The sequence below is a fragment of the Lepus europaeus genome, chromosome 9 (assembly GCF_033115175.1).
Source record: "Lepus europaeus isolate LE1 chromosome 9, mLepTim1.pri, whole genome shotgun sequence".
In the NCBI taxonomy this organism is placed as follows: Eukaryota; Metazoa; Chordata; class Mammalia; order Lagomorpha; family Leporidae; genus Lepus; species Lepus europaeus.
The window spans coordinates 55865829-55890183 of NC_084835.1; the positions used below are offsets into that span (position 1 = coordinate 55865829).

Sequence of the window (24355 nt, forward strand, 5' to 3'; positions counted from 1 at the left end):
CAGTCGTCCTTCATCCCAAAATCTCTTCCGTGTAGCCTCAATGGCAGTCCCTCTTTCCCAAAGTTCATTCATTCCCACTCAGTGTTTAAGATGGCGGGGTACTTGAGTTTAACAGAGTTGAATTTAACAGTATTACTGAATTTTAACCTAGTGGAGAAGTGCTTTTATTTAGTCACTCTTCTGACTCCTCCAAGTTGCCCAGCTATTGTTCTGGGCATTCTTTCCACTGATTCTTTTCCTTTTGCCTATAAAAGTGCTGTCACGTCCCCATCCATACATCCATACACATACATAGACACACACCACCAGTCTTCTTGATTGTCCTTCCTAAAATTGCCTCCAGTTCTTCAATTTTGCTCCTTTTTGTTCACTCAACATGATCTAGCTTTGTCCTGGGCATTACTTAACATACTTCATCTGGAATGACTTAATTGTCAAAGTTAGTAATGTTTTGCAGTTCTCTCTTGAGAGCCTCCAAACTTAGTATTTGCCCATTTTCTACCAAGTGTATTCTAATTTTAAAATATTTAGAAAATAACCTAATGTTGATTAGATGTTAGTTTACAAATGGACTTCATAAATGTTATGCTTCCTCATGCCCTAAAAAGAGAGGAAACCTCACCAGCTATCTTAAATAAAGTTTATTCTATTTTTTAAAGGAACAGATTCACAAATTTTAAAATATATTTTATTTAAATAACCTACTTGGATAATAATTACAAAAGACTGAAACAGTAATTCCAAGTAGTGAAAGGTAATTTTCTTAGAAAGAAACAAAGAAAGAAAAGACCAAAAAGTCCATTTAATGTTTTGCTGCTTCATACACAGGAATGATTTATTTTACATACTAGTCAGTTGCAACATGAGCCTGTAAAATTAAAAACATTTCTTATGTCTCAAAGTCCGAGTAGATGTTATAATGATATACGTTCACATTAACCAGTATGATAAAGCATGAAAAACTTAAGACTACTATGGTAACAGTTCAAAATAAAATTTACAAAACAGGCACTTTGAAGTCAGCTACTGTGTGTAACTCAGTTAATGTTACTTGTACATATCATCAAAGGTTAGCAACCAGTGAGGCAAATTTGCCTTTAATGCAGACGCACAAACAAGTTTAGGTTCCAAATGCTGTGTTCTGCTTGTAATACATGCAAGACAGACTCTAAATTAGAAAACTCTTCTAAAAGAAAATGAAGAAAAACAAAAATTGGCCAGGAATGAAAGCATTTACAAGCATCTGAATAAGGCCTTTTAATGTTAAATCAGTGTTTTAAACCCCTTCATTCTCAGGTAAGGGATTAAGAGGCCGAGAAAGATATCGTCTGCGAGGGTGAGGATACTGGAGGTTGGCAGTGTCAGCATCGCAAGAGTGCTCTACCAGAGGAGGAGGAGGAGGAGGAGGAGGAAGGAGCTGGGCATAACTGGACCATCTCGATCCAGCCCGTGGGGAATCCACAGGGGGAAAGAAATACCTGAAACAATGAAGACAGGAACAAAACACCAAAACAAAACAAAAACAACAGGGGAAAAAAAGAAAAAAAAAAAAAGAGAAAAGTAGTAAATACAAAGAGAACCAAGGAGAAAACACATGCTGGAAAAAAAAGCTTTAGTAGATTCATGCCAAACTAACAGAACATAATAGCACAAATCAAGACCCTGCCTCAACTCAAGATTGCTTAGGCAAGTGTAGAAAAGTTGAAAGAAATACAATCTGTTAAAATGTCAAAAAAATGATCAGTATGAATGTTACAAAGAAAGACATTAATCTGATAAATTTAAAACGTTTCGTAATCTCTCAGAAACATATTGGATGCTATTCTGTAAATTTACAAATCCAATGATCTTTTTATTTTGAGCAATGCTCCATCTGTAGCAGCAGCTGGCACTTTTTTTTTTTTTTTTTTTTTAGTGCATACATGATACTGAGAACCAATTGAAATACACTTCCACATAGCATAGCTAGCTCTCCCAACACACACTGAAGAAATACAATCATCGAACATATTTATTCCTCAATCAAAACCTTAGAATTGCTACAGTTTTGATAAGTAAAAAGGTTCAAAGAATTATTACGCCCTATTATCTTTCACTATTTTAGAACTTACCCGTAATGCATTTTAGCAAACATAAGAATTTATAGCTTTGTCATCAAGGTCAGAGCTTTAGAGGACATGAACTAATTGAAACAGCAAACTAAATTAAGAAAATCCTGAGACACAGAATGTTAAGTCAATCTGCATGTACAGTTTTAGCAAAATTGTGACTGCTTCTCTTATGTTTCCAAATTTTGATCTGAGGTAAACATTAAGCTATGAAATCAAACCATAAAAATATACAAGCATATATTATAAACTTTTTATCTCCTTAGTGAATATGAATTGAAACTTATAAAGATGTTTCCATTTTACTACCAAATTCTAAATGAAATAATACCAAACGCTTACCTTGGCTACAAACTGTACAGTCAAATTACTTTCATCTTACTACTACTTACTCTTTTACTAATATTTTTAAATATTACAAAGAAATGACAAAGTTGTACTGAATATGTATAAAGCAATTCTACAAAAGATAAATAAATTAGCACTCAAAACAATCTTTATGAAAGATATTTATTCAATCTTCAAATTAAAATTATAAAAATTCATCATTTTTGCTGTTTTAGAAAACAAAAGAAACATGCCTACATTCTCCAAAGAGAGTAAAATGGTATTTTCCTTCCTCCCCACTACTCAGAAGGATAGTAATGATTCTTCTAATTTTTAAGCCAAGTTAGTTTCAAGAACATTTCAAAAAATTGTTTTGGTGACAATGTCTCAACAAAAAGCCTCTCCATTTATATCTCAAAAGTTTCAAGTAGTGTCAATAAACTGACTAGTACAAAAAAATTGATATCCACTGCATTTTTAAAGGCCTTTTGGACTGTGTTTAGTAGTAAGCAGGCTGCTGGTGTATCTTGGGAGAGGTCAAACGGCGCTGGGGAAGGGGAAAAGGAGCTTGCTTTCCATTCCTGTGTGCATGCAACAAGCAGCAAAACAGCAAAGTCACTCCAGTTAGCTTGTACTCAGCTGTGCTTTCTGTTAAAGGACATAATACAAATGGAGAAGGGAAATGCATCACAGAGCTAACACAGATGGTTATTCACACAGTAAGAATACAGATCAAAATGCCAAAGCTACTTAGAAAAATGTGCAGTACAGGCAGTGACCAAAACCCAAAAAATTTGATAAACTCTACATTCTCTGCTTCATGAAACCATCTTTATAATCTGGTATCGTCTTTGGTAATGTGAAATTGTTTTGATACAAATACTTAAAACCTCAAAATCAAATAAGTAGTACCTTCTTTCTAAAAACGTAACATAAAATTAGTTCTAGAAATTTTAAACACAATTTTTTACTTAAGATAATAAGACAGTTTATTAAATTTCCTAAAGTCTATTCCAAATTATTCATGAAGGCATATTAAAATAATTTTTATCTTACAAATACATATTTTAAAGTTGAACATGAAAGCAAAAAGAATGACTAGGTCACATCAAATATTCTTTATTCTTGTAAACAAGAATCTAACATGCTAAATATTCTAAAAATCAAGATCTCACATTTTATCATTTCTTTTTATAATCTCAGAAAAACACAAAAGCTAAATCATTTAACTCACTCTCTTCTACAAAGCCTTTATTTAAAATTTCAGTTTTACCTAATGCAGAACACAGCAGAAGCACTAAAAAACACTAGTGCTCATCCAGCACTTTACCCTCAATATTAAACCACATTTCCGCTTTTCAATGCTGCAGTAGCAAAGTAAAATCTTAAGGCTGTTAAACATTTCAACTTCTAGACCATTAAATTTCACAATAAAATTTAGCTTAATGAACTCTCAACCTAGAAATATTATGATTAGGTAAGCAAAATACATAGTTGTAAGAGTAAATTTTTAATTTTGTCATAATTATGGATACATTTCTTATTTCCATCCTAAACTTTATGAAATAGGACACCTTTAAAATAACTACTACAATGATTTTGAAAGGATAATTTCTAATTTTCCCACAAAATAGCCTACCTGCCAGCAGAAGATCCATTTAATGAATTTTGAAGATTTGGAATATTTGAACCTAGGGAAGGATTTACATTTCCCTGCTGAGAACTCCCATTGACTGGGCTCCCATTACCTTTCAAAATACCAGTGCACTTCCAATTGTCCATATAATTAGCTGAAAAGGAAATGGTCAAATGTATTAGCAGGAAAGGAAGATTCTATCACAATCTAAAATTGAACATGGGATGTCCTCAAGCTTAGCCAAACTACACTTGGGAAACAGTAATTGCACAGGGTAAATTATCTTAGCTCTAATTCCAGATAGCAAGGAGAGGACCCCACCCATTACAGTGGTGGATAAGCACCCATGGGAAAGTACAGAACCAAGAAGCCAGAGATCACAGTGTCAGCTGATCAGACTAACTGCTGCCTCAGCTTGGTACCCAAAGAAACTTACAATCAGGGCCCCAAGGTTCTTAAATTTTAGGGAGTTGTAAAGAGAAAACAGGAAGTCACTGTCTCCTATTAAGAACTGATTTTTTAAAGCAATTATTTAATAAAATAAAAGATGACTGTAGTCCTGTCCTGAATTTGCAGAGCAGATACACTAGTTGCCTGTGTGGGCAATGGTATCTTTTTATGGAAGATACTACATATTCTGTTAATTAGTTTTAGAAGTTCCTTTGCGCCATACAAAACTTGAAAAGCAACACAGTCCTTAATTGCTATGAACTAGGTAAAATGATGTTCAACATAATATAAGTTAATTAGACTAATTTAAAGGCAACTGCAAAAATTTCTTAAAGAAAAAAGTAACTGCAAAAGAGTTTTTCCAACACATTTCAGAATTTACATTTAAGTTAAAAGTCTGAGTAGAAATATGAAGCAATAATCACTCCTTTCCTAAATCTTACCTTTCCACAATCGTACACAGCCATCATCTCCTGAAGATGCTAGCACTGTTCCTGTTATATTCCAGCTCACTCGCCAGACCTGAGAATTGTGATTATCAAACTGAGCCACTATATGGATTTCAAATTTTGTTGGCCCACCAGATGAAGTAAGTTCTTTCCTGTTAATAAAAATAATTTTCTGAGTAATTCTAAGTAAAGTTTCTTTTTCTTAATATATATACTTTCTAAGTAAAAAATACAAATAGTCTCATGTAGTTACCTCATTATTTTATAATAATGTCTATATCTGGATTCCCCTATCCCTTAGCCTTTCAGCTGGGATGGTGTCCTTTTCATCTGATTCCCTGGACCTGGAGTGATCCCAGCACATAAATTCTATTTAGTGACTGCTACATGACAGAAACAAATGAAAGGGACCAGCACTGACACAGCAGATTAAGCTGCCATGTACAATGCTGGCATCTCATGTCAGACCACTGGTTTGAGTCCCAGCTGCTCTGCTTCCAATCCAGCTCCCTAATATGCCTGGGAAAGCAGTGTATTGCTCCTGCCACACATGTAGTAGACCTGGACGGAATTCCCGGCTCCTGGCTTCAGCCTGGCCCATCCCTGACTGTTACAGCCATTTACAAGTGAACCAGAGGTTTTAAGATTCTGTCTCTCTCCCTCTCTGTTACTCTACCTTTCAAATAAATAAATCTTTAATAAATATGTAAATAAGTATTTAGAGAGTACCAATTATATTGTGATGATCCAATTCATGGTTAGTATTAGCCTAAATAGAACAAGAGAATATAAATCTGTACTCAATTTCCCATTGCAAAGTCATACAATTATACACGAAATGTTCATTAAAGAATCCAATCCTCAACCATAGTTACCTCTACTCTTGTCCACAGATAAAGATAACCACAATTGTTTCTAAAGCTCACCTTACAGGTTTTAGTGTAAAAATCCTCACATCTTTGGTTGCTATTGCTAGAATATGGAAAGATCTTCCCAAGTTTGGAGCAAATGCAATATCATGAACAGGATCAGTGACTGTCATAAGAGTTTCAGCTTTTGCATATTTCCTAGTGAAAAAAAACAACAGTTTGCCTCAAAAATTTCAGAAACAAAATTCATAAAAATCCATCCATCAATGTGCCTCAATTCATTTTTCAGACTACTCATAATCAAGTAGTAACTGAGGTGAACAATGGCCCCAAAACAGGTATGTCAAAGTACACACCCCCAGAACTAGGGAATGTTAACTTTTTTTTTTTTCCTAGAAAAAGGGTCTTTGCAGTTGTAATTAGGGATCTCAGGATGAGATCATTAATGACCAGTAGAAAAAGAAGAGAAGGTAGACATGGGAACACAGAAACAGACTAGAATGATGCTCTCACAAGCCAAAAGTTCCTGGAACCACCAGATGCTGGCTCTCAGCTTTCATACCAAAAAGACTGAAGACCTCAGAGCTCTAACAGGAGGTTCCTATATTCTAGAACTTGGCTGGTCAGTATAGTAGCCACTAGCCACATGTGCCTATTTAAAATTAAATTGCCATTGATCAAAATTAATAAATTCAGTTAGTCAGTTGCACTGGCCACATTTCAAGTTTCCATAGATCCAAGCTGCTAATGGACACTACAGAAGATGGCACAGATACAGACCATGTCCATCACCACAGCAAGTTCTACTGGACAGCACCTTGGAAACCCAAATGGTAACATTCTAAATTGCTGTGGATCACACTCATTCCTTTCCTCAGCTTCCTAACTTACCCAGTACCCAGGAAATCTACCTAGCACCTGTGAAATCCACCTGATCCCCTGCTGATCCATCTTTTCTCCCATAAGAATGAGCACCCCTGATACAATGCTCATGGCTCTCAGGTTTTGCACATACTTACATATCGGTATGACAAAATTGATTGATTTCCACATGCTGCCATATTCCACCCAAATTACCCATTTCCAAAATTTATTCTATATACTACCAATTGAAGTAAGTCAGAATCCTGGCAATTTTGATACCTTTCCCTTCTCCCTCACTGTCGACACCCAATCATTCCCTAGATCTGCTAATACTTCTGTTTCTCAAATGGTCTACTTCTCACTATGCCAACTGCCACTTTTTAAGAAAGGAATATTCAATTTCCAAAGTATTTTAATGTAAACAGAAAAGTAAAAATGATAACAATAGGAATTTTGTTGTTAAGTGGTGATAAAAAGCAACTATACCAAAGTCCATTTCATCCCACAGTTCAGGCTCTAGATCTATAACTAGAGCAGGCTCTGCTGTGTCTTCCATTGAATATCATAGACAAAATAGAAGCACATAACCTTACATCTAGAAAAGAGGTAGAGGGCTGGCACTATGGCACAGTGGGTTAAAGCCCCAGCCTGCAATGCAGGCATCCCATATGGGCACTGGTTCTAGTCCTGGCTGTTCCACTTTCTATCCAGCTCCCTGCTAATGCACTTAGGAAAGCAGAAGAGGATGGCCCAAGTGCTTGGGACTCCGCACCCACATGAGAGACCTGGAAGAAGCTCCTGATTCCTGGCTTTTGGATCCACTCAGCTCCAGTTAACTATTTGGGGAATGAACCAGCAGTCTGGAAGTTTTTGACAAACTCAGAACCTCAGCCCCAACCCACTTGGAATGCTTCAGCCTTCTCTGACTCACTTCTAATTGTCCTACAGCTATCTTCTAAGTGAACCTTCCTGGCCCCAAAAGTAGATGTGGTCCACCTAGATATAACTTCCTCAATACACTGATTCTCTGAGTTCATAAATTCACTTTTTATTTTTGGCTTCCCTACCAAGATGGTAAACACCAAGAGAGCAATTATCCTTTCCACTTTGTTATTCAACCCTGTATTACCAGAACCCAGCACAGAACTTGGCACATGAGAGGAAATTGGTAAATATGTAATGATGCACAAGTCAGTTACTGAATAAAGAAACAACACTTCAAAAAGTAAATGCAGTTCTCAACAATCAAAATAAAAGCAGTACCAACCTGGTGTTTTCATTATATTCAAAAATCTGAACTTTGGCCATTGCATTTGGACTACTGTCATCACTCCCTACAGCTATCATGGGAGAATGAGCACGAGAGCTAGAAATGAAGAATAAAGTAGGTTACATAATTATAAAATCACAATACCTTTAATTCAGACAATTTAAACACTGGAGCTGAGACAAATTGTAAGTCATCCTGTTGCTACAATGAGAAGCCACACCCTCAATGCAGCCACCTTTGCAAGTGTCCGTACTTGGCAACGTTACACACAGGAACTGAAAACACTATCCTCTAGATTGTTGTTAACCTCATTTTCCTTTTTTTTTTTTTTTTTTTTTGACAGGCAGAGTGGACAGTGAGAGAGAGAGACAGAGAGAAAGGTCTTCCTTTTTGCCGTTGGTTCACTCTCCAATGACCGCTGTGGCCAGCGCATCTCGCTGATCCGAAGCCAGGAGCCAGGTGCTTCTCCTGGTCTCCCATGCGGGTGCAGGGCCCAAGGACTTGGGCCATCCTCCACTGCCTTCCCGGGCCATAGCAGAGAGCTGGCCTGGAAGAGGGGCAACCGGGATAGAATCCGGCGCCCCAACCAGGACTAGAACCAGGTGTGCCGGCGCCGCAAGGTGGAGAGGATTAGCCTGTTAAGCCACGGCGCCGGCCAACCTCATTTTCCTAAGGCTCAGAAAGAATGGAACTCTTTTCCCCAAGGGACAAGGTTTTAAGAATTCAACAGATTTTTAAAAGATAACTGAGATGTCTTAGCAATTTTCCTTCTAAAAGATTTGGTCACTGGGGCCAGCATGTGGCATAGCAGATAAAGCCACTGCCTACAACACCAGCATCCCATGTGGACACTGGTTCAAGTCCCAGCTCGTCACTTCCAATACAGCTCCCTGCTAATGTGCCTGGGAAAGTGCCCCGGCACCTACATGGGAGACCTAGAGGAAGCTCCCAGTTTCTGGCTTTGGCCTGGCTCAGCACTGGCTGTTGTGACTGTCTGGGGAGTGAACCAGCAAATGGAAGATCTCTCTCTCTCTGTCTTTCTCTCTCTCTGTGTAACTCTGAATTCAAATAAATAAATATTTAAAATAAAAAGATAACATGGTAAGAACAAGAGGAATAAGTCATTTAAAAATACAACCAGGATGATCATAATTAAAGTCTAAAAACAGAACTATAAACAGCATTTTTTTTACCAAGATAGGCAAAATTTCTTTCATTTTTTTTTTTTTTGTTTGTTTGTTTGTTTGTTTGACAGATAAAGTTAGTGAGAGAGAGAGACAAAGAGAAAGATCTTCCTTGCGTTGATTCACTCCCCAAATGGCCGCTACAGCCAGCGCTGCACCGATCTGAAGCCAGGAGCCAGGTGCTTCCTCCTGGTCTCCCATGCGGGTGCAGGCGCCCAAGCACCTGGGCCATCGTCCACTGCCCTTCCGGCCACAGCAGAGAGCTGGACTGGAAGAGGAGCAACCGGGACTAGAACCTGGCACTCATATGGGATGCTGGCACCGCAGGTGGAGGATTAACCAAGTGAGCAACGGCGCCGGCCCCTCATTTTGTATTCTTTTGAATTTCAACTTTTTTCACCAAATGACCCTTTAAAAATGGACTAATAAATACCAACTATAGAGGCATAGCAGGTAAAGCCGCTGCCTGCGGTGCTAGCATCCCATTTTGGCTCCAGTTCAAGTCCTGGCTGATTTGCTTCCGATCCAGCTCTATGCTATGGCCTGGGAAAGCATTGGAAGATGGCCCAAGTCCTTGGGCCCTTACATCCACATGGAAGACCCAGAAAAGGATCCTGGCTCCTGGCTTCAGATCAGCCCAGCTCCAGGCATTGTGGCCATTTGGGGAGTGAACCAGCAGATGGAAGACTTCTCTCTTTCTGCCTCTGCGTATCTGTAACTCTTCCTTTCAAGTAAATAAATAAATCTTAAAAAGCAACAATAGCAACTATATTAATACAGTTACACCCTACATAGCAGTCAAAAGGAATGAAATGGGGCTGGCTTTACTAATATATGGAAAAATGCCCCATAGTGTGCTTGTAAGTAAACAAAGCAGATTTCAAAAATGAAAATATGCATGCATATATGCATCTGTGTGTTATGTCTCTGTACATGTTAGTACATACCCTAGAAGTACCTGCACATTATCTGTGCATTTATGAATACATTAAATGTTTAGTTATATACACAGAAAATGCCCAGAAGGTTCACACTAAAGTTTTTACAGTGGTCAGCTCCTCTGTGGAATGGAAATAGGGAGAGACATGACACACGAAAGGTTGGGAAAAGGAGAGGTTTTACTCTACATATTTTATTTTTGAAAATAAACCATGAAATCCCTACCTTAACAATTACTAATTTGAGACCAGCATCACAGCATAGCAGGAAAGCCAATGCATACAGTGCCAGCATCCCATATGGGCACTGGTTCAAGTCCTAGCTGCTCCACTAACGACCTAGCTCCCTATTAATGGCCTGGAAAAAACTGCGGAAGATGGCCCAAATGCTTGGGCCCCTGCCACTCCCAGAGACCCAGAAGAAGCTCCTGGCTTCAACCTGGCCCAGGGCTGGCCAGTACAGCTATCTGGGGAATAAACCAGCAGATGGAAGATTTCTCTTTCTATCTCTACCTCTAACTCTTTCAAACAAATAAATAAATTTCAGAAAAAATTACTAATTTGTTTTACTTGCATCATATTGTCCCAGCAGTTTGATATGTAAGCTTACCTTGAAGGGTTCCAAGAAATACAACTACAGCTTAGCTTACATGAGATCTCATGCTGCAGGGACCACTGGCTAAGATTCATAACATCTGGGGCCTCATATATCCTCACTATACCATCTGCTGAACAAGTTGCCAACATAAGACCCATATGCTTGGGAGCAAATTTCACATCAGTAACCGATGTTCTGCTATCCACTAGAGTTGTTCTCTTAACCTGGAAAAAAATAAACAATTTAAATTATGTACAGAAAGCAAGCACAACAGAGTGGAAAGAACATAGGCTCTGGAATCACACAGAAGCAATACAACCATTTACTAGGTATATAACCTCAAAAAAGTTTCTTAACATCTGTCTAAGCCTCAATTTCTACAAAGCTCATGGCAAAATACCGCATATCTACTGGGCAACCACTAAACATTAGTTAGCTATAATTAAGTATTCCCTTTAAAGCTAAAGAAAGTGAGTCTAATAGAACCTAACTTTATTATAGAAGTAATCTCTCTTAAGCAGATAGGTCACAAAACCAGAAAATGTTTGAATTTTCATATGGGCAACTGTAATGCAAAGCACGCTGCACGTAATATACTTAATGAACTAAGATCCTTTATCAATAAATGGAGAGCATTTAACTTCTCTTCTCTCAAGCATAAAATGTTAATCCCACTTGGACCACTACTATCCTCTTTTAAATAAAGGCATTTAATAGAGACCCAAGAAAACTGTACAAAGCAGCTTCGGCAATAATTGCAGAATTCCAACATCATATTTAAAAGCTACTTTCTAGCAGCTATATAGGATATTTAAGTGAAAATGTCAAAAAATTTACAAATAATTTACTGACTTTGTTACCAAAATAAGGAGTTTCAACATAAAAAACAATAACATATATGGAACTAGTGTTGTGGAGCAGCAAGTTAAACTGTAGACTGTGATATCAGTGTCCTATATGGGCACCGGTTCAATTCCTGGTTGCTCCATTTCCAATCCAGCTCCCTGCTAATGCTCCTGGGAGAGCAGCAGCAAAAGCCTGCACCCACAAGAAAGACCCAGATGAAGTTCCAGGATCCTGACTTCAGTCTGGCCCAGCCCTGGCCATTGTGGCCTTTTGGGAAGTGAACCAGTAGATGGAATCTCACTCGCTCTGTCTCTCCCTCTGTCTCTGAAACTCTGCCTTTCAAATAAATAATCTTCAAAAAATAATAATAATATCACATAAACTTCAAAGATAAAATCTTAGAAAACTTTCTGTCCACAAAGAGAATATCAACATAATTTTGAGGAAATAAATGTATTAATGGGAGTTGTTTAAATACAAATAAATACCTTAAAATCAGAAGAAAATTTCTTTATATGCCACCACTCCTAAATCCGATCTGTAGAATACTAAACTGATACACCTCAAACTGAATGCTTGAAAAATCCCTTCTGAATCTCAGTTTCCCGTTTTTTCTCCCTGCAAGAAGCTGTTAGCCTTAAAAACTCCCCAGTACAAAGGCAATCAAACTAACTAACTGCTCCCTAAGACAAGAGTTGTGAAACAGTATAAATAGCACACAAGCTACAAAGCTCAGTATTCACAACAGAGCAGTATTGGCACGAAGGACTTACAGAACAACGTAATAGAACAGATTCTAGAAATAATTCTTCTGTATATGGTCAGCTGGACTCCTGGCTTCTACATGACCAACCAACTGCTGCAGGCATTTAGGGACTAACCAGAAGGTTTTTGTCTGTTGCTGTGTCTGTTTATCTGTTTGTCTTTCTCTCTCTCTCTCTCAGCCTTTCAAATTAATAAAATAGGCAAGTAGAAAACAAATAAGGGAGAAAGAAAAGAGAAGGTAGCAGCAGACACTGCGTCAAGAGCCTGAGGTACTCGTAGGACTGATGCTCCTTGGCTGCTCAGGTGGCCCCCACCTCACCACCCACCCCAGACTACTAACAGATGTCTTACCCAGTGACTCTGTCCTCGCAGTTTATCATTTGACTCTCCTACTATTTCCTCCCACACAGCAGCTGTTCGGTCAAAAGAACAGGAAGCCAAAACCTGTCCAAACTCAGGATGGGCCCAGGTCACACGCCATACAGATCCACTATGTGTCTGCAGAGTTAAAAATCAACCAGGAAATCAATATCCCAGTGCTTTTCTTCTCACCACCACCCCTCCTCACACCCTGCCAAATGCAAATATTGAGCTTACTCATATTTCACATGTACAAGGTTTTACTTGAGGAAACATACAGACATTTTGACCTCAAAAAGGAAAGCTGTTTAAATAAAAGTTCAATTCTAGAATTTTTCAGCCTTTAGAAGTCATTTTATATTTAGGATTGTGACTCTTCTGGAGTCAAGCTCTTCCAGCTTTTTACTAATAAAGAAAAACCCAGCAGGATAAAGTTGACTACTTCCAATACTAAGACACCAGCTTCAGAATTTAGCCTAATCAACTTTTGAAACAGAAATTCTGTGAGTCCATACTTTTTTCTTTTACTCTTAAATTCTTTCTATAGGAAACATTAACCTAAAAAATAAGTAAAATTAGATTAATCAAAATTATTCACTTCAATTGCTTAATTTATTCAATTATTCTATCCAGAGATAGAAAGTAGATTAGTGATTAACAGGAACTGAAGGGGGAGGAACTGGGAGGAGACCGCTAAATGGGCTTCCTTTTGGGGTGATGACAATGCTCTGAAAGCAGCAATGGTGGCACAACTTTGGGAATATACTTAAAATCACCAACTTGCACATTTTAATTGAGTATTATAGTATATAAATTATAGATAATTATAGCTGTGGCACAGCAGGGAAAGAAACTGTCTGCAGCACTGGCATCCCATATGGGCACCGGTTTGAGTCCCAGCTGATCCACTTCTGATCCAGCTCCCTGCTAATAAGCCTGGGAAAGCAGAGGAGGATGGCCCAAGTGCTTGGGCCCCCACACCCACATGGGAGACCCACAGGATGCCCAGCCTGGCCCATTGTGGCCATTTGGGGAGTGAACCAGCTAACAGAAAATCAATTCTCTCTCTCTCTCTCCCCCTCCCTTTCTTTCTCTTCTTTTTCTTTTCTCTGTGTACTCTTTCAAATAAATCAATAAAACTTAAAAAAAAAAAAAAAAGCAAAAAGACCCATTAAGCAAATTTTATAGGATGTTTTATGAAGATATTTTAAAGACATAAAGAAACACTTATGAGGGGCCGGAGCTGTGGTGCAGCAGGTTAACACCCTGGCCTGAAGCGCTGGTATCCCATATAGGTGCTGGTTTGAGACCCGGCTGCTCCACTTCTGATCCAGCTCTCTGCTATGGCCTGGGGAAGCAGTAGAAAATGGCTCAAGTCCTTGGGCCCCTGCACCCACGTGGGAGACCCAGAAGAAGCACCTGGCTCCTGGCTTCGGATCGGCGCAGCTCTAGCCATTGCGGCCAACTGGGGAGTGAACCAGCGGATTAAGACCTCTCTCTCTGTCTGGATGGAAGATAAGTGTGTGTGTGTGTGTGTTCCCATCTCTGTTACTCTGCCTTTCAAATATATAAACCTTTGTTTTTAAAAGATTTATTTATTTGAAAGAGCCACAGAGAGAGAGAGAGATGTCTTCCATTCACTGGCCCATCCATCCAATAGCCACAATGGCTGGAGCTGGGCCAGGCTGAAGCTACGAGGCAAGAGCTTCCTCCAGGTTGCTTATGTGGATAGCAGGGGCCGAAGCACCAGGGCCATCCTCTGCTGCTTTTCCTAGGCCATTAGCAGGGAACTGGATTGGAAGTATAGCAGTCAGGACATGAACTGGTGCCAATATGGGATGCCAGCATCACAGGTGGCAGCTTTAGCCATTGCCTCTCTGTAACTCTGCTTTTCAAGTAATAAATAAATAAATCTTTTAAATATATATATGTAATGGAAAAAGTAAAAAATATATGCTAAAATGCTAATAATTATTTAGGCTACAGAATTATAGACTTTCTTACTCTTAAAATTCTCCAAAATGTATTTGTACTTTAAGAAATGTAAAATAGGGGCCAGCGTTGTGGTGCAACAGTGATGCCAATTTGAATCCCAGCTAATTCACTTTCAATGGCTCCCTGCTAATACATCTGGTAAAGCAGCAGATGATGGCCTATGTCCCTGGGCCCCTGCATCTATGTGGGAGACGCAGATGAATCTCCTGGCTCCTGGCTTCAGCCTAGCCTGGCCTAGCCCCACCTAGCCCCATCCCCAGCCATTGTGGCTATTTGGGGAGTAAACCAGAGGACAGAGATCTCTCTCTCTTGCTCTAACTCTGCCTTTCAAATAAAATAAATCCTCAAAAAATATATAAAATATCTATTTAGAACTTTTCCAGAGTATAAATTTCATAATTTCCTCAAAGCTGAACAGCAAGTCCTTAATACTATCAAATAAATGATAAAAATTTTAACTTGTAAAAATCACTGTAAAGATAAATACCAACCTTCCAACTAGCAGTACAATGCCAATCCCCACTTTCACTTTTATCCCAGACCTGTAAGGAAAGAAAAAGCAAGTATTTTATACAAAAAACTTTCCATAAGTTGATAGAAACTATATTAGAATGAATGGGCATATGAGCAAAGTGGATGTAAAAATCACAAAAGAATATAACCAGTAGGTAAAAACTCCTTCAATCAAATATTTATTAAATTTGTGGGCAATTGGCCCAGTAGTTAAGATGCTGGTGAAGACAACCATGTCCCCTGTACCAGTGTGCCTGGGTTCAATACTTCCCTCTGACTCTGAACTCCAGCTTCCTGCTAATGCAGACACTAGGAAGAAACAATGATGGTTCGAATATTTAGGCTTCTGCCACCCAAATGGGACACCTGGATTGAGTTCCCTGCTTTGGTCTGGCCCAATTCAGGACACTGCTGGTATTTGGGGAGTGAACCAAAGATGGGAGCTCTATTCTGTGTGTCTGTGTTTTTCTCTTTGTTTTCTCTCTGTCTCTCAAATAAGTTAAAAAAAAAAAAAAAAAAACTTAAAAGTATTTATCAAGAACTTCAAAAAGGTAAAGGGCACTGGGCCAAGCACTGAAGAAGCCAGGAGCCTGAACTTTTAGCAGGTAACAAAGATTATGACAGCTATAGTCGAGTCTCGTTATTCATGGCGGCTATGTTCTATTAAATCGCCTTGACCACTGAAACATTGACCCTGGGGGAATACAGAATTGGGTCCTTTGAGCCTCTGGTTTAACAGTTTTGTCAACCAAATAATACATAACTTTATTTTCTGTGTCTTTGTTTAGAGACACCTTATTCAATATATATAGTTGATTCATCAACATTGAACTCACAGCCAACTGCACTATACCTTCTAAAGAAAGCTTATGTAACACATTATCTCTGAAAGGCACATCACAGCCTTCTTGTTCTTAAAAACACTAGACAGCAACTAGCACTACACTTGAGTACCATTTTAAACAGTGAAATCATCAATAGCAAGAATCAAATGCAAAAATCATGGAGCTAAAATAAGAAGAGAGCCACCCTGTTCCACCTCAGCTGGTAAGGAATGTCTGGCTACTCAAACTGTCATCATTCTGCACACATCCACAGCTGACAGAAAAAACTCGCTTGGGATCAGTACAGGTCTGGCCACTGCAGCCATTTGGAGTGAACCAGGAGATGGAAGACCTCTCTCCCTCTCTCTCTCTCTCTGTCTCTCTGCCTCTCTTTAACTCTGCCTTTCAAATACATAAATAAATAAACCTTTCTTTAAAAAAGGTAGTAAATTTTTTAAAAAAGTGGTGATAATGTGCAACATGGGCAATCACACCATCAAATCAATATTCTCACTGGCAGTGTCAATGGTACAACCTACAAAAAGGCAATTTGACAATTCCTTAGCCTAAGGAAACCATCCAAAACATATAAAATGCTAAATTAAATTAATGCAGAGTTGCACTGCAAAACTATTCCTGACAGGCATTAACTACAAATGGCACTAAAAGACCCAGTAATAGGTAGCTAAGAAAAAAAAAAAAAAAAGTGTGGTATGTTCAATTACTAAACATTAAGCCATTAGGAATGGTAATCATTATGACACTGCAGCAATATAAAATTTTATGTGTGAGGATCACGTGTGTGTGTGTGTCCATAACTATTTAAAACACTAAAAGAGGCCGGCGGCACGGCTCAATAGGCTAATCCTCCACCATGCGGCGCCAGCACACCGGGTTCTAGTCCCGGTCAGGGCGCCAGATTCTGTCCCGGTTGCCCCTCTTCCAGGCCAGCTCTCTGCTGTGGCCCGGGAGTGCAGTGGAGGATGGCCCAAATCCTTGGGCCCTGCACCCCATGGGAGACCAGGAGAAGCACCTGGCTCCTGCCTTTGGATCAGCGCGGTGCGCCGGCCGCAGCGCGCCGGCCGTGGCGGCCATTGGAGGGTGAACCAACGGCAAAGGAAGACCTTTCTCTCTGTCTCTCTCTCTCTCACTGTCCACTCTGCCTGTCAAAAAAAAAACAAAAACAAAAACACTAAAAGAAAAAGAACAGAGGAAATCAATAAACATTAATGAGTAGTGAGACAGAAATGAGCCTATAATTTCTAAAATGGTAGAAAGTTTATAACTTACACAAGCAGAAAAGATATATATACATTGTACAAATGCATGTGTACATTCATACATGTAAAAACAAGTACATGGTTCTTTAGTAAGAAAAAGCACTCTGAAAGAAATGGACATAAGGCCATAATACAATGAAGAAAAACTAATGAAATATAAACATATAATTTGTTATTACTCTAAGTTTAAAAACTTTTCTGAGGACTGGCACCGTGGCATAGCAGGTAAAGCCGACGCCTGCGGTACCGGCCTCCCATATGGGCCCGCTTCAAGATCCAGCTGCACCACTTCTGACCCAGCTCTCTGCTATGGCTTGGGAAAGCAGTGGAAGATGGCTCAAGTCCTTGAGCCCCTGCACCCATGTGGGAGACCCAAAAAAAGCTCCTGGCTCATGACTTCGGATTGGCCCAATTCCAGGCATTGCAGCCATTTGGAGAGTGAACCAGCAGATGGAGGACCTCTCTGTCTTTTTTTTCTCTGCCTCTCTGTAAAATAAATCAATCTTTTAAAAAATAAACTTTCGTTTATTTTTATAATGGGTCTGTTATAGTTAATTTATTTGATGCTTCTTGGGGAAACTTAGTGACTTACATGATTTCTATTTTAATACAGCTGAAATGAATAACTTCACACAGTTTTAACTTTGTTTTATGACTTTTTATAAGAATTTCTTATGTTTCTTTATTGAAGTGTTATTAGGGAATATGAAAATTTGCCTTAACCAGTAAAATTGTGATAAAGTGTTAAATACAGGCCGGCGCCGCGGCTCACTAGGCTAATCCTCCGCCTTGCGGCGCCGGCACACCGGGTTCTAGTCCCGGTCGGGGCACCGATCCTGTCCCGGTTGCCCCTCTTCCAGGCCAGCTCTCTGCTGTGGCCCGGGAGTGCAGTGGAGGATGGCCCAAGTGCTTGGGCCCTGCACCCCATGGGAGACCAGGAGAAGCACCTGGCTCCTGCCATCGGAACAGCGCGGTGCGCCGGCCGCAGCGCGCCGGCCGTGGCAGCCATTGGAGGGTGAACCAACGGCAAAAGGAAGACCTTTCTCTCTGTCTCTCTCTCACTGTCCACTCTGCCTGTCAAAAAATAAAAAATAAACTTTCTGGGAATAAAACCTCTTGCCTTACAGCCCCTTTATAAATCAATACAACTCATCTCATGCTGTTATACAGAGTATAAATTCAATACATAATCAATATACCGAGACCATTCCTATCATCCAATTTATGACTTTCATATGACTATACAAGAAACATTTCCCCAAATTGGAAACTGGGGACTTAAATAGGTATTTGTATACCAATGTTCATAGCAGCCTTATTCACAACAGCCAAAAGGGCATATGGATGAATGCACAAACAAAATGCAGTTAAGTACATACAATGAATACTATTCAGCCTTAAAAAAGAGTAAAATTCTGAAACATGCTACCATAGCAACTTTAACCTTATGTTAAGTGAAATAAACTATATAACTAGAATAGGTAAATTCATAGAAAGTAGAACAGTGGTTACTAGGGGCTGTGACAGGAAAGAATAGGTTACTGGGTAGTTTCTATTTAGGATGATGAAAAGGTTACAACAAGGTAAATAGTGTACTTAATGCCACAGAATTATACACTGTAAAAAAAAGTTATGTAGTTGAAATAATTTTTAATGTGGTATTTACTCTCAACAGTATGGTTTTCCAACAGTAACTTACTTTTACAGTAATTGTTTTTTAAGGATCACTGGTATCAAACCTGAATATTACAAAACTACCCTTCAGATGTTCAGCTATTTTGGACTTGTCAAGAATGCAAATAATCCAGACTCCAGTTTTCATCTTCAAGTTTATTATCACGTATCTTGTATCTCTTAAATGCCTAAATCCTAAATGTCCCCCTATCAAAGACATTGCGCTTGCCAGAAACCTATGGCCGTTGACAGTAACTTAAAGCAACAAATACTCCCATTCCTAATAGCAACGAGAGAACTCCGTAGGATGAAAACTATGTGTATTTTTCTTTCCTGGCGTAATCAGTGAGCTGAGCGGACCCCAGAGGCGCCCAGAATGCGCGACACGACACACGCAGCCAGCTACCCAAGACCGCTCTGAAGTCCCCCCGCAGGCCCTCGGCTCGCACCAGGGCGGTGCGGACCGACCCCCGGCGCTCCCGGCCGGCACCCACCGCCTTCCGCCGCACGCACCCAGCGCCGCAGGAGGCGGGAGCGCGCACGCGGGCTGACGCCGGCGCGGCGCAGACACACGGGGGCGCGGCCCGCCAGACAGCCGTGACCCCACAATACGGCGGCGGACAGGGCTCTCCCGGCGTCCGGAGCTGACAGCGTGTGCCGGGGGCTCGCCTGCCACCCCACCCAGTGACCCAGGCCTCGCGCCGGGAGCTTTCCCGCCTCGATCGTTTGGATCAAGGCCTGGTGCCTGGCGGCGTGCCCTAAGAGCGGGACTAGTGCCCTTCTCTGAGCCGCCCTTCCACGCTCCCTCCTCGAGGCTCGGCCCCGACCGAAGGCGCCGCGCGCACCTTGACGCTCTGGTCGCTGGAGCAAGTCGCCATCCGCCGGCCATGGAAGTCGAAAGAGACATCATGGATGAGATCCTTGTGGTCCGCCGCGATGCTGCGCGCCACAAACATGGCTGCCGCCGGCTCGCGCCTCTTCCGTGCGCCCCTCCCGCCTCGGAGGAGGGCTGTGGCGCGCGACCCGCAGCCCGCCGAGACCCCGCCGCCCGAACGGGCACGGCGCGTGCTGTCCGCGCGCCAGGCCCCGCCCCCTGCCCGTCATGCCCCGCGAAGCCGCCAGTGCGTCTGCGCTGCGCGTCCGTGAGGCGACCGGGCGGCGGGCAGAGCCTGCTGTGCGCGCTTGACGTTACCTGAGCTGCGGTGGAAACAGTGAGGAAATTAAGGAAAGTTTAAGCGTTTTAAGTGTCAGCCTCAGTCTTCGGCCCTGCATCGGTTTGGGGGAACATTTGCATGTATTTCCCTCCTGACAAATGCCTCGCGAACGGAGCGAATGGCGAAGTCAGAACGTGCTTTTGGTCAGGAACAGAGAGATCTGTCGGGACAACCGAAGAGCAAGAAACGAAGGGCAGACACTGAGGAGATGGCGCCATGTCCACAAGTCCAGGCTCATTGGCCTTAAAAAGAGGTCGGGGTGATGAGGTTGAGGGAGAAGAGAGGATATGGAAGTCGGGGGTGGGGGGAGTCAGAAGTCGTGGTCAAATTGTTTTTAAGATTACACAGGTAGAACACACTTGGGAGAAAGGAAATACCAGAAAGTGGAAGGTTCTGTTAGTGGGAATGTAAGTACGGGCTGGGGGGAGGGGGAGTGGCTGGAACCTAAGTGGATTTGGTTGGAAGATTTAGTAACCTGGAGCCAGAGACCTCGAAGCAGAAATCAGTGAAATAGGGTGGGGGTGAGGACACCTTGGGGAGGGACACTTGTGAAGAAGGGTTCTCACTCCAGACGCCAATCAAAACCGGAAAGTAAAGTGAGTATATGCAAGGGACATTATTCAGAGAAGTTAACAATTTAAGGCGTTTTGTTTAGGAGGGAAAAGCATTATGTAGGTCAAAGTTAGGATGGAAAATGGTGGAAGAATGGGTCTGGGAGGTGAACACACAGGAAAAAATTCAAACCCCAAAAGGGACTTGTACAGAAATGACAAAAATGTGTGTCATCATAGGATCAGCAGGCTGCAGAGTTTTCAAAATTATTAGTCCTATCTTTCTCCTGATGGGTTGCATCAAGAAGTAATACACCTGGGAAAACAGCAGAAGATGACCCAAGTTCTTGAACCCTTGCACCCATGTGGGAAACCAAGAGGAAGCTCTTGGCTCCTGGCTTCAGCCTGGCCCAGCTCTGCCTGTGGTGGCCCTTAGGAACAGGAACCAGAGAGTGGAAGACATTGTTTCTATCTCTCTTTCTGTCTACCCACTCTACTCTCTTTGTAACCCTACTTTTCAAATAAATCTAAAACAGAGAGGGAGAAATAACCTGGCTTTTCTGAAATTTTCTTGCTTTTTTTTTTTTTTTTTTTAACTAATATTGAGGTTTTGAAGCTAGTTTAAGAAGGAGACCCCTTGGGGGCGGGTGCTGTGGCATAGTAGGCTAATCCTCCGCCTGCAGCACCAGCATCCCATATGGGCGCCGGTTCTAGTTCCGGCTGCTCCTCTTCCAATCCAGCTCTCTGCTATGGCCTGGGAAAGCAGTAGAAGACAGCTCAAGTCCTTGGGACCCTACATCTGTGTGGGAGACTGGAGAAATCTCCTGGCTCCTGGCTTCAGATGGGTGCAGCACCAGCCGTTATGGCCATTTGGGGAGTGAGCCAGCGGACAAAAGACCTTTCTCTATGTCTCTCCCTCTCACTGTCTGTAACTATACCTCTCAAATAAATAAAATCTTTAAAAAAAAAAAAAACCAAAACTGTGAGTTGGAGATAATTAATTTCTATAAGCTATGACCTAAGCTCATTTCATATCAGGCCCAAACAACCTACAAAAAATACATTGTAAAAATTTTAATTAAAATTTCTAAATAGAGACAGTGAATATGTCAGTAGTTGCCAAGACATTATATGAACGGCAATGGAGTATTTCATAGGTCATATATGTCATTTTTTAAAAATAGACTAGTTTTTACAGCAGTTTAAAGTTCACAGCAAAGTTGAGCAAAGAGTAGAGTTCTCATGTATAGTCCTGCTTACACACATACAAACAGCATCATCCACTGTCAGCATTCAACATCAGAGTGATATGTTTGTTATGACTGATGTGTTGACAGCAAAATCACCAAAGTCTAGTTTACATTAGGGTTCTTTTTTTTTTTTTTTTTTTTACAGGCAGAGTGGATAGAGAGACAGAGAGAAAGGTCTTCCTTTTTTTTTTTTTTTTTTTGACAGGCAGAGTGGACAGTGAGAGAGAGACAGAGAGAAAGGTCTTCCTTTGCCCTTGGTTCACCCTCCAATGGCCGCCGCGGTTGGCGCGCTGTGGCCGGCGCACCACGCTGATCCGATGGCAGGAGCCAGGTGCTTCTCCTGGTCTCCCATGGGGTGCAGGGCCCAAGCACTTGGGCCATCCTCCACTGCACTCTTTGGCCACAGCAGAGAGCTGGCCTGGAAGAGGGACAACCGGGACAGAATTCGGTGCCCCGACCGGGACTAGAACCTGGTGTGCCGGCACCGCAAGGCAGGGGATTAGCCTGTTGAGCCACGGCGCTGGCCGAAAGGTCTTCCTTTTTGCCGTTGGTTCACCCTCCAATGGCCGCTGCGGCCGGCGCATCGCGCTGATCGAAGCCAGGAGCCAGGTGCTTCTCCTGGTCTCCCATGCAGGTGCAGGGCCCAAGTACCTGGGTCATCCTCTGTGGTGGAATGAGGTGAAAAGGTCATATCAAGATGGCTGCTGAGGTGAAAAGTTCATGCCAAGATGGCCACTGAGGTGCAAAGGTCATGCTAAGATGGCCGCTGACAACAGAAACTGCCTGGCAACAGGCCGTGATTGGATGGCTTCGGAAACCACATGACAACAGAGCCTGACTGACGGCAGGCCGTGATTGGATGGTTTCAGAAACTGCCTGGCAACAAGAGCCTGACTGGCAACAGGCTGTGATTGGTTGGGGCATAGACAGCCCCTTGATCGGATTGGCTGGTCTTGGCTATATAAGCTGTTGTACTAACTAAAACGAGTCTGCGGACTGCTCGCCTCAAACCTGCTTTCACCCGACTCCCGCGGTCTGTGTGTTGACTCCGCGCCTCTTGCCCCCACCACACTGCTCCTCTCAGAAATGAACCCACTGCAACATTGTTGAGAAATCAATGGCAACAATCCTCCACTGCCTTCCTGGGCCATAGCAGAGAGCTGGCCTGGAAGAGGGGCAACCGGGATAGAATCCGGCGCCCCAACCGGGACTAGAACCTGGTGTGCCGGCGCCGCAGGTGTAGGATTAGCCTGTTAAGCCACGGTGCCAGCCCTAGGGTTCATATTTTTAAAAATTATATTTATTTGAAAAGTATAGTGACATATCTTTTAATCCACCGGTTGACTCCAAAAAGGGCCCCAACTGCCAAGGCTGGGCCAGGCCAACGTGGAGCCAGCAATTCAAGTACTTGAGCCATCATCTGCAGCTTCTGGGTGCATTATGGCAGAGTAGCTGGATCTTGAATGGGCAGGGCACTCAGTGATGTGAAACCAAGTGGTGGTTTTACCCACTGGACCACAGCACCCGCCCCTAGAGTTCTTTCTTGATGTTCATTCTGTGGACTTGAGCAAATGTATAATGATGTGTATCCACCATTATAGTATCATACAGGATAGTTTCACTGCCCTGAAATTCCTTTATGAGTCCATACATCCTTCTCCTAGTCTCTGGCAACCACTGATTCCACTGTCTCCATTGTTTTGCCTCTTCCAGAATATCATACAATTAGGATCATGGAGAATGTAGACTTCTCAGATTGGCTTCTTTCACTTAGTGGTATACATTTTAGGTTCCTCCTCTTGATAACTCTTTTTAAAAAAAAAAAAAAAGTTGGCCGGCGCCGTGGCTTAACAGGCTAATCCTCCGCCTTGTGGCGCTGGCACACCGGGTTCTAGTCCCGGTCGGGGCACCGATCCTGTCCCGGTTGCCCCTCTTCCAGGCCAGCTCTCTGCTGTGGCCCGGGAGTGCAGTGGAGAATGGCCCAAGTTCTTGGGCCCTGCACCCCATGGGAGACCAGGATAAGCACCTGGCTCCTGCCATCGGAACAGCGCGGTGCGCCAGCCGCAGCGCGCCAACCACGGCAGCCATTGGAGGGTGAACCAACGACAAAAAGGAAGACCTTTCTCTCTGTCTCCCTCTACTGTCCACTCTGCCTGTCAAAAATTTTTTTTAAAAAATTTTTTTAAATTTATTTGAAAGAGATCTGTATGCTGGTTCAGTCTCCAAATGTCTGCAAAATCCAGGACTAAGACCAGATTGAAGCCAGGAGCTGGGAACTCAATCCAGGTCTCATATGAGTGGCAGGGACCAAACTACTTGAGCCATCAGCTATAGGAGCCTGGAATGGAAAGCAGAGCTGAGATTCAAAGCCAGACACTCTGATATGGGTC

At 41.9% G+C, this 24355-nt stretch overlaps 1 protein-coding gene across 2 annotated transcripts; it reads right to left on the reverse strand.

The window, feature by feature from the left end:
• Positions 1–783: 783 nt before the first annotated feature.
• On the reverse strand, positions 784–19990 carry SEH1L (SEH1 like nucleoporin). 2 transcript variants are annotated; one of them, XM_062201323.1, is made up of 9 exons: positions 19796–19990; positions 15151–15201; positions 12656–12802; positions 10706–10917; positions 7971–8069; positions 5897–6037; positions 4965–5122; positions 4075–4225; positions 784–1478 (listed from the first exon to the last, which is right to left on the reverse strand). In XM_062201323.1, the coding sequence occupies exons 1-9, from the start codon at positions 19904–19906 to the stop codon at positions 1277–1279; spliced, it is 1272 nt and encodes a 423-aa protein (XP_062057307.1). In that variant the 5' UTR covers positions 19907–19990; the 3' UTR covers positions 784–1276. The 2 variants fall into 2 exon arrangements, with proteins under 2 accessions (XP_062057307.1, XP_062057306.1); XM_062201322.1 differs by lacking the exon at positions 784–1478 and adding an exon at positions 2603–3083 and having other exon boundaries at positions 19796–19987.
• Positions 19991–24355: the final 4365 nt, after the last annotated feature.

What these genes read in the sequence shown, in the direction of transcription:
- SEH1L (XM_062201323.1), bottom strand. Translation starts at nt 19,906, where the DNA reads ATGTTTGTGGCGCGCAGCATCGCGGCGGACCACAAGGATCTCATCCAT. An exon ending in GAATATAATGAAAACACCAG is followed by an intron (nt 6,038 to 7,970) that starts GTTGGTACTGCT and finishes TTTTTTCACTAG; the next exon opens with GAAATATGCAAAAGCTGAAA. An exon ending in AATGGATCTTCTGCTGGCAG is followed by an intron (nt 1,479 to 4,074) that starts GTAGGCTATTTT and finishes TCATTGTTTCAG; the next exon opens with GTATTTCTTTCCCCCTGTGG.